Source organism: Urtica dioica, chromosome 5, assembly GCF_054948205.1.
Source record: "Urtica dioica subsp. dioica isolate 48M chromosome 5, U.dioica_male_clone48M_v1_H2, whole genome shotgun sequence".
Lineage (NCBI taxonomy): Eukaryota > Viridiplantae > Streptophyta > Magnoliopsida > Rosales > Urticaceae > Urtica > Urtica dioica.
The window spans coordinates 3,290,775-3,301,868 of NC_142760.1; the positions used below are offsets into that span (position 1 = coordinate 3,290,775).

General features: G+C 34.5%; 1 protein-coding gene across 2 annotated transcripts; it reads left to right on the top strand.

Annotated features, from left to right (window-relative positions):
- The first annotated feature begins 5,191 nt into the window (after positions 1–5,191).
- VDAC4 (voltage dependent anion channel 4) lies at positions 5,192–9,296 on the top strand. 2 transcript variants are annotated; one of them, XM_089616089.1, is made up of 7 exons: positions 5,192–5,332; positions 5,839–5,902; positions 6,331–6,398; positions 6,948–7,058; positions 7,194–7,280; positions 7,913–8,121; positions 8,737–9,296. In XM_089616089.1, the coding sequence occupies exons 2-7, from the start codon at positions 5,854–5,856 to the stop codon at positions 9,044–9,046; spliced, it is 834 nt and encodes a 277-aa protein (XP_089472215.1). In that variant the 5' UTR covers positions 5,192–5,332; positions 5,839–5,853; the 3' UTR covers positions 9,047–9,296. The 2 variants fall into 2 exon arrangements, with proteins under 2 accessions (XP_089472215.1, XP_089472217.1); XM_089616091.1 differs by having other exon boundaries at positions 5,201–5,332; positions 5,844–5,902.
- The last annotated feature ends 1,798 nt before the right edge of the window (positions 9,297–11,094 follow it).

Below are 11,094 nucleotides of genomic sequence, written 5' to 3' on the forward strand. Positions count from 1 at the left end.
AAGAAGAAGATGACGATGAAACCTAAAATCCAAATGAAGAAGAGGAGGGGGAGGAAGAAGAAGACCTACCACCACCACCACCTCAACGTCGAAGTCATGTTCAAGTTCCGCGACCTCGACAACGTGAACAACAAGAGGAGACACAACAACGACGACAACGACGAGCACGACAAGAACAACAACAACAACAACAACATGAGGTGCTCAACAACAACAACAACCACCACGACGTCATGCAAGGTCCGTTGTGTGGACTTTCTTTGAAGAGGTGATTGCGAACGGCGAAAAAGCCGGAAAATGTCACAGTTGTGGCAAAATCTTCAGCGCTCACAACACAAGAGTCGGGACGTCGCTATTGTGGAGTCATCACAGGCACTGCCAGAGGACGCAATCTGGAGCCTCGTCAAGCCAGGTAAGTCACATCGTTCATGTAAGCTTTAGACGTGATTTAGTTGAATATTTTATTTCCACCGATCAATCTTTTAGTCATATCGAATCTCAAGACTTCGTTAGATTCATGAGTTCTATAATTCCAAACGTTCAAATAATGTCTAGGAAAGCCTTGAGATCCGATATCCTAAAATGGTTTTTAGGAGAAAAGGAACAAATGAAACAAACAATATCATCTGGTAGGTATAGCGTAGCATTAGCCTCGGATATCTGGACTGGTCAATCTAAGATGGATTTCATGAGCGTTGTAGTGCATAATATAGACGACGATTGGAACTTCAACAAATGTATCATAGCCTTTAGGAGGATAGAAGGTTCTCACACTGGTGAAAACATCTTAGACATCATAGTTAGTGTTATAGCTGAGTGGGGTTTGACCGATAGGATTATATCTGTAACCTTAGATAATGCCACAAGCAACAACGCCATGATTAGAGAGTTAAAGGAGAAACTTAATGTTGACGATACACTTTTGCATCAACGATGTGCTACCCATATCATAAACCTCATAGTTCAAGCCGGAGCCGCTAGTTATGACCCTTCGATCAACAAGATTAGGAATTACATTAGTTGGATAAATAGTTCAACCTCTAGAGTAGATGAGCTTAAGAGACGCCTTAGAGTAAATGGTCTCCAAGAGCGCACCTTTCACCTAGATAACAAAATTAGGTGGAATTCTACATTTCTCATGTTGACCAACTTCTTATCCGAGCATTACGTCGATGTTATTGTTTCTTACATTAACAGCGAACATGGCGAAAACGCTATATCCGAATATGATATTAGGATGGCTGAATTATTTGTTTCTTTTCTCGACATTTTTTACAAAGAAACTTGTTATCTCTCTGCTGTTTACACTCCTACTTCTTTTCTCGGTCTTCATACTATGACCGCAATTGCTGTGCATCTTGATAAATATAAAAACGAAACAATTTTTGAAGATTGTATCAAGCAATGAGAGCCAAGTTTCTAAAATATTGGTGGGCTGGAAAGGTTCCATTACTATACGGTTTTGGAGCCATTCTAGACTGCCGATGTAAAATTGGTGGTTTAAAAAAATTTCTTAAGTACATTAGAAACCATTTTGAGGACCAAGATTACGTTGCACTTGATCTCGCGAGGATCGTGCAAGCTTTTTATGATCTTTTCAGGGTATACGAGGCGAAACTCCTACCGCAATATCGAGCACAAGCATCTCAATCACAGACGCAGTATCCAAGAAGACATCAATACACGAATGTCTTCGTCAACGCGCCCGCTTACAGCCCATCGCCTCAACAACAAGAAGCTGAGACAAGTCAGACGAGGTCGAGCGCAACCGACGCACGGTCCCATCCGGAGATCCAAGAGTACGATCGGAACGAGTGGGTCAAACCGGATGACGAAGCCATCGACCTATTGGTTTGGTGGAGACAGAATGCGAGGAGGTTCCCGGTCTTGTCATCTATGGCACAAGACATCCTCACCATCCATGTTTCAACCATGTCATATGAGGCGGCTTTTAGTAGCGTGGGCCGCATCATCGACGATAGAAGATGTAGCTTGAAACCGGAGATGGTCGAAGCATTGACGTGCGGTAAGGATTGGATTCAACATAGAAATCGAGCACAAGAAACATTCATGTGCTTCGATATTCTTGACGATTTTGAAGTTGATTTCGCAAATGTAAACATCAATGGTTAGAGTACCTTGTATACCTAAGGGATATCCCGGCCCTTGTCCGGGATAATTTTTCAAATAATTAACGAGGAAAGGGGTGCTCTTTTTCCTCGCCGTCGCACCTTTTTAGGGGTCGGTGAGATTTTTTAGGAGGCCCATTTTTAATTTCACATTCTTTTTTATTATTTTTTTCTACCCACTTAGTTTAAAATCCTTTCAATTACATCCTTCTATTTAATTATTTAAAATCATTTAAATCACTAAAGATGTTCACATTCTTCTTTATTATTTTTTTCTACCCATTTACTTCAAAATCTTTTCAATTAAGTCCTTGTATATAATTATTTAAATTCATTTAAATCATTTTTTTAAATATTTTTTCTTTTTTTTTACGCCTAACGGGGTCCGAATCCCGTTAGGCGGGACTCTCGTTACCGTCCCGTTCATTAACGGGACGAGACTCCCGTTTGGCCAAGTAACGGGAGTCCGAGCTTGGCGGGAGCGGGAGTCGCGGTATCTCCCGCCAAGCCAGGTTTAGGCTAAACCAAGAGGAATAAGTCAAAAATTTGACTTGTGATGCCACAAGGTTGTTTGAAAAGTGTACCTCATGCAGGACAAATGGTATTGGCTTAATGGTAGCCGTCCATCTATCCGCGTGTAAGCGGCTTAATGACTACCATTAAGCCATTAAATGTGGTAGTGGCTACCATTAAGCCAATGTCAGCGGAAGGGTACCGATTCACATTTGCCAGTGGTCCCAAATTGTACCGTTATGCAGTAATCAATTGATTTGTAACGTTAAAAAATTGTAAGAATGAATTTCAGCCATTGATTTTGTATACGTTGGTTAATCAAAGGCCGAAATTTTTTGTCCGTTAATTACCGTTATTTGCATTTTTTACCCTATGTTGAAAATTCACTATAAATACATACACTTCTCATTTTGCTCTCAAATTCTCACCGATTCTCACTCAAACATCTCACTCAAACACTCTCTCAAGTATTATATACTCTCTTCTCTCTATAATATATATTATATATACTGTATACTCTCATCGATTATAATTTATCACTATATATTATATACTTTTTATAATTTATATTAGTTTTAAACTGTTATACACGGTATATATACTATACTATATAATATAACATATATTATAGTTTATATTTGTTTTTTCTTATAACATATACTATACTCTAGGTATTATATTATAGTTATAACATATATTATAGTAACTATAGTTTATATTATAGTGTATCATATAATTTATACTATCATATCATATAATTTATAGTGTATCATATAATTTATACTATAGGTATCATATATTATATTGTATCATATAATTTATACTATAGGTATTATACTATAGTTATAACATATATTATAGTAACTATAGTTTATATTATAGAAACTATATTATATTATAGAAACATATTCGTAGATTTCAACGAGAGCAAGAACTTATTATATGATACGAATAAGATACGAATAAGTACTCGTTGAAATCTACGAATATGTTTCTATAATATAATATAGTTTCTATAATATAAACTATAGTTACTATAATATATGTTATAACTATAGTATAATATCTATAGTATAAATTATATGATACACTATAATATATGATACCTATAGTATAAATTATATGATACACTATAAATTATATGATACCTATAGTATAAATTATATGATACACTATAATATAAACTATAGTTACTATAATATATGTTATAACTATAGTATAATACCTAGAGTATAGTATCTGTTATAAGAAAAAACAAATATAAACTATAATATATGTTATATTATATAGTATAGTATATATACCGTGTATAACAGTTTAAAACTAATATAAATTATAAAAAAGTATATAATATATAGTGATAAATTATAATCGGTGAGAGTATACAGTATATATAATATATATTATAGAGAGAAGAGAGTATATAATATTTGAGAGAGTGTTTGAGTGAGATGTTTGAGTGAGAATCGGTGAGAATTTGAGAGCAAAATGAGAAGTGTATGTATTTATAGTGAATTTTCAACATAGGGTAAAAAATGCAAATAACGGTAATTAACGGACAAAAAATTTCGGCCTTTGATTAACCAACGTATACAAAATCAATGGCTGAAATTCATTCTTACAATTTTTTAACGTTACAAGTCAATTGAATACTGCATAACGGTACAATTTGGGACCACTGGCAAATGTGAATCGGTACCCTTCCGCTGACATTGGCTTAATGGTAGCCACTACCGCATTAATGGCTTAATGGTAGCCATTAAGCCGCTTACACGCGGATGGATGGACGGCTACCATTAAGCCAATACCATTTGTCCTGCATGATCCAAACCTAATAAATCATTTCAAACATGATTTCTCTCTCTCTCTGAACATGACTTTTGACACGAGACAAAAATACAATTTTCTCGACATATTAAATTAGACTTGTCATTAATTATGCTTATTATGAAAATATTAACATATAAATCTCATTTAATATGATTGACGTTATAGTCTGGGATATAAATTTGTAAGATCATGTCCAAAAGAAGACACATGAATTCTCGTTAATAATCAATACAACAAAATGATCAATTTTCTCTTTTTATGAAGCTTTTTGCAGAATCTGTTATTCATCTGATCGAAGCGGAAAGTTCGTATTCCCAATTAGAAAGATTAAACTCATCTCAAAATAATAAATCAGATTTTGTTTAAGTAATATCCGTGATTGTTGATCTCGGCAGTTTCCACATCAACAATGATATTCAACGACAACAACTGCTTTTAGATTAATTTCGATTACTTTCAATTACAAATTTGAATCTGATGACTCTCAATGATTCTCTAAAAATGTGCAAAAAACATTAATTCTTGTAAGCTGATAACTATAAGTGTAATCATAATTTTGTTTTTAGAAAATGAAATATTTGAATTTTGAACCAAAGTGGGTAAATCCATTTAAATTTAATCATAATTGGGCGAATACAAGAAAACGACGGTGACACATTTTAAGATCACCTGCATGTGATATTATCATATGATACCCTAGTCGTCGTCGACTCTGCCTCTTTCTCATTTCCTCTGTCACACACACACATTTATATACATTTCTTCTTCTTCTTCTTCTTCTTTTTAGCGTCGCTCATTTCTGCGTTTCTCTACCGATCTGTTCCCTCGTGCTTGGCACTGCGTTCCTTCTGCTTCCTAAGGTTAATCTTTCAACACTTTGTTTTGGAGTTTTAATCGTTTTTTTTTTTGTTTTGTTGAGCTTTTGGTGTTTTGAGTTTTTTTTTGCTGTAATTATCACTCTACGTCACTGCGATAATGTGTTGTATTTTTATTTATTATTATTTGAAAATGACCAATCTGTGCATAATCGCTAAAAAAAGTTGCGAGTTCTATAGTCGGAATTTTCCAATGGCGATTCTCAAGGATTTTATTAGGAAGGTTGTGCTATGAATAAATTCGGATCTTAAGTGTACGATGATCACTTCCACTTTAGCGATTTGATGGTTTTTTTTTTTTTTTTTGGCTAAATCAAATCATAGAACTTTGTTTCATGGACCATTTTCTTAGTGTGGTTTGGTTAATGATAACTTCCATTTTAGTGATTTGAGGAATTTATTGGCTAATTGAGATTGGGGATTGTGTGTAATCTATAGATTTTTGTTCTTAGTTTTGTTTCCCGTCATTAATGAAGCTCATAAATCAACAGAACAGCTGGTTAAGTATGGGAAGCAGTCCGGCACCATTTGCAGATATCGGGAAGAAGGCAAAGGGTAATCTTATTTCCTCTCTAAAATAGACTTTCTACAACAACCTTGATTTGTGTTAAGACTTGTGACTATCGATTAGGGACTAAGAGTAGCTCATAATCTATTGATGATAAGTTATATAACCATTTAGTTATAGGTTCGGATCCTTGGGAAATTGTGAGGAAAAAAAACCATTAAATTCATAAGGTATTTTGAGGAATTTGAGCTGAAGGAATTCAGTTATAGTGTCAATTCCTTGGAAAATTGTAAATGTAAAAACATCAAACATTGAATGTAATTTGAGGAGTTTGAGCTGAAGGAAAGCCCTTGAATGTGTCTTGAAATTACTGCTTCGATTTAACTCTGTGTATTTTTCAGCATTGGTGGTATAAGTTTCTTTGCTTTCGCGTCAGTTGTGAATCTGATTTTTACGTGTATGAATCTACTTGCAGACCTGTTGACCAAAGATTACAACTTTGATCAGAAGTTCTCGCTTTCTGTGGCTGGAGCTACGGGACTGGTAAGTCTGATTTTACCACAGATGGTTTCCATTTTGATTTTCATAGTCTTACCGATTTCAAACTAATGAACTCTTTTGTTTCGAAAATATTTACCTGAATTAGTATATACTTTCATCTCCATATTTCTAAGGCCGGTCTTCGTCATGATTATTAGAATTGACTAGATAAGTTTTGTTATGAAAGCGAAACAATAACATGAATGAATATCCCGTAACAGATATAGGCAAATATATAGGGTAACTAAGAAAAGCAACAACTCAGCTACAAACTTAGATGAGTTGAGTTGATACATTCTTCAAATATGTGGTTTCTCATACATTGTCTAGCGAAACAATAACATGAACGAATATCCCGTAACAGATATAGGCAAATATATAGGGAAACTAAGAACAGCGACAACTCAGCTACTAACTTAGATGAGTTGAGTCGATACATTCTTCAAATATGTGGTTTATCATACATTGTCTAGCTAGATTACATCTTTATATGTATCTTTGGTTCAGAATAAATATGTGGCAATAGTTTTAATCCTCAATTTCATATTGCAGGCGCTTACAGCTACGGGTTTGAAAAGGGATCAGATCTTCGTTGGTGATATCAATACCTCATATAAGAGCGGAAATACCGCCGTGGATGTGAAATTTGATACCTATTCTAATGTATGTTCAATGTACAAAGCTCATTAGATGTAACTCATTGTGGATTTAAATTATTTCTTTATGTTTTACAAGCTAAGTAACTCTAGTCTGTAATGAATTTTCTCAAGTCAACTCTTTATTTTTTTTATTTTTCAGGTAAACACGAAAATTACTGTCACCAATGCTGCACTGAGCACCAAAGCAGCATTTAGCTTCAAAATACCCGATAACAAATCAAGCAAGGTCAGAATATAATGTGCAGTTTGATCTTTGATCTTTGATTAGCTAATTAATATACTTGTTTGTTTTCGCCAAATATTGGCCAAGTTATGCTTGAATTTCGAGATCGCATGCTAGCTTGGGCTAGTTTGGCATCTATGTAAATCTAATCAAATTATTGCTTTCGAGAGCATATTCTAGAAGAAAAAAAATTACACTGCAAACAACAGTAAAATAGTGTCCATTGCTTTTATACATGAACGATGAAAAAGAAATGTATTTCAATGTGATGAGACAGTTCACAGTTAATTACAGATTGCAAAAGCAATACCGAAAACAGTAACTAAAATGTATCTTGCATCTAGATTTAAATGGAAAACTAGAGACTTTTTTTCGTGATATAACGCACAAAATATATTATGTATATGTATACATATATACCGTGTGCATTAAAATCTTGGTGTAATCAAATAGTAAACCTTGAGAAAACCTCCCTGAATTGTTTGTCATAGCGCACTGGATACCCTTTACATGTGACTTGTTATGTCAAATTGAACTGTTCGTTGCTCAAATTTAAGATAGACCTATAACTTTTAAAAAACCGAACGTTTTGACGATTGTAAAAATAAATAGATATGCTGTTCATTCAAGTGCAGTTAGATGTTCAGTACCTCCATCCCCATGCAGCCATTGAATCAAGCATCAGTCTGAACCCGAACCCAGTTTTGGAGCTATCAACTACTATCGGATCACGAGAACTAAATCTCGGTGGTGAAATTGGATTTGATACATCCTCTGGTTCTTTCAGCAAGTACAGTGCAGGGATTTGCTTTAACAAGCCTGATTTCTCCGCTGCTCTCTTACTGTAAGTGCTAAGCAACCAGAATCTCATTTCCTTAGTCTCTAGAATCTAATTCTTCTTTTTCATTCCCCCTTATGATTTTGCGTTTATATCAAGTTGTAGGGAGGTTAAGTCTATAACTTTATTTCTAAGATTTATAAAAATAAAAATTAGCCCGTATCCATGAGAGTATTGAAATCCATGTCGAAAGGCACCTGTAAGTGGTTTCTACCTGAAAGACCATAAACATAAACACCAAGTACATATATCTCGGTAATTCGATAAAATTACCTTAAAAAACTTAAGATTATAAGTTATGTACAAAAACCATAATTCATTTTGTTCAAATTTAGCTGTTCCATGGAGTTTAAAGCTTGAATGCAATTAAAAGTTGTGGCAGTGGGATGACTTTTTTCTTAAAACTGAACCTAAACGAACGATGAGTGACAAAACATAATTTACACGAGGGTTTGACTAATTATTACCCGTTCCGCCTTTTCTTTTTATTATTACTTATCACCTTGCTAGAAGAACTAGAATTAACGTGATGCGCAGATTATAAAACTATATTTTTTTTTTACTTGTAATGCATCTATAATTCCAGTCTTAATTAATCGAAAAAATGGTGTTACTCGGCAGGGCGGAGAAAGGACAAGCATTGAAGGCCTCGTACATTCACCAAGTGGATGCCAAGAATGGAATGACTATCGCCGCGGAGCTCATCCACAGGTTTTCAAGCTATCAGAACAGCTTCACGATCGGAAGCTCTCACTTAGTCGATCGCTTCACCGTCGTCAAAACCCGAGTCACCAATGACGGGAAAGCCGCTATGCTATGGCAACGAGAGTGGAGACCCAGATCGCTGGTTACTTTCTCGGCCGAGTACGATTCAAAGGTCAATAATAATGCGTCCCCGAAGCTAGGTCTTGCTCTCACTTTGAGGCCGTGATACAAAAAAAAAATAAAAAAAAAACAAAACAAAACAAAACAAAAACCGTCCCCTTTTTGCAACTGATATAGCTTTAATGTTTTTTTTTTCTTTTTCGTTTTTTTACTTCACTTCCATGAATTAAGAGCATTGCCTTTTGACAAATTAGGCTTTTTCATCAGTTCATAAAATGTAATTGTTTGGCGTAGTTGGACCCAGTTTTTGGAAAAATGAAAAGTATGTTTACAATTCCACAGGTGTTTTTTATTTATTATTTATTATTTATTTTTTCTATGTTGGTTTTAACTTTTAACATAATTTGGACGGTCAAACAATAAGGATTATTTATTATGTATGAAAATTGTACCACAGAAATTGTGGTGATATATTTATTTTAATTTATTGTTGTTTTTTTTTATTTATTTTTTTGTTGAAAATTGTACCAGAGAAATTGGTTTTGTGGTGATTATTGTATTTTTTCCTCATACTCTATTCTCTTTCTCGCGCTCTACCCTCAGCTCTCCGATCCATCCACCATATTCAAAGAAGATAATCCATGGATTACTAAGAGGAATGAACCGTTGGAGTTCAAAATTATGGTTCAAAATTATGGTCTTATATTCTGCAATTAGATTTTTAAATTATATCTTTTTATTATTCCGAACTTAGATAATTAATTAGGGTTTTATTTATATAATTATATTTATGGTTTTGGGTCCGGCCCATTAGGTTGTAAACCTAGTTCTATTTAAGAGATCTTGAATTGATGAAAAAGGCAGCCAATAATCAATTACCATAAGGCTGAGGGTCGCAAAATACGGGAAATTTCCACGACAAGTGACGACTTCGGAAGAGACGGTAATCAGGAATGGTCCGAGGAAATGGAGGAGTCCCTAGTCATGAGTGAGAATAACAAGCAGGAGGGGGGGCGTGAGAGTGATCCAAAATCACTTGCGGTTCGATGCAGCAAATGGCGTAACAATTAGAGCAGCAACGACGAACGCCCCCTCAATTACCTAATTCGGGGAACTAGCATGGAGGAATCGAGCCGTAACCCATTAACACTCCACACGAATTGCGGAAAAGAAACTCTAATTGGGTATCGAGATCGAGTATGGTCATCCTTTTAGTGGATGGTGTTTGTTGGGATTAAAGCTTGGCCGATAAAGGGAAGCAAAATCGATGGGAATATGTCAAGAAGCGACTGGATGGTGCACATGTGGTACTGCAATCTCTGACGAATGATCAATCAACGTTTCAGTTGTAACGAGGGTGTGAACGAGCTACTCATCAAGGAGGCGTTGTGGAGTTTGAGCTCGAGGACAAGCTCAAGAAGAAGATGAGGGTAATGTTACGTATTTAGTATCTAGAGTTATTAATTAGTGAAATTAGAGGTTTTCAATTACGGAATTAGGGTTTTATATTTTGCAATTAGATTTTTAAATTATACCTTTTTTATTATTCCGAATGAGATAATTAATTGAGAATTTAATGAGATTTGTAAGTAACTAGGCCACTTTAAACATGTGATTTTGGATCTAGCCTATGTTTGACAATTTTTATGGATATAGCCAAATGGCTTATGTGGCAATAATTAAGGTCTGATTTGCCCTTATTTATTAAAAAATTCGTCACTTTCTCTCTCTTATTTTTTTCAAATATTTTTTTTTGCATCAAAACTTCAAAAATTCGTATTTTTCTCATACGAACTCGAAATTGAGTGATTTCAGATCCTACAAATTCGTGGCGTCGAGATCTTCAAAAATAGACCCATTATGTTTGATGAAAAATTATGTTTAATGCATCATAGTTACGTTTCCATTTATTTTTTTGATAATTTTAAAAATTTCCAGTTATTTCCATATTTAAGTAGTAACGTGATTTTTCTACATCTATAGTATTAAACATGATTTTTCATCAAACACAATGGATCTATTTTTGAAGATCTCGGCGACACGAATCCGTAGGATTTGGAATCACTCAATTTCGAGTTCGTGTGAGATAGATATGGTTTTTTGAAGTTTTTATGTAAAAAAAAAGTATATGAAAAAAGTAGGAGAGAGAAAGTG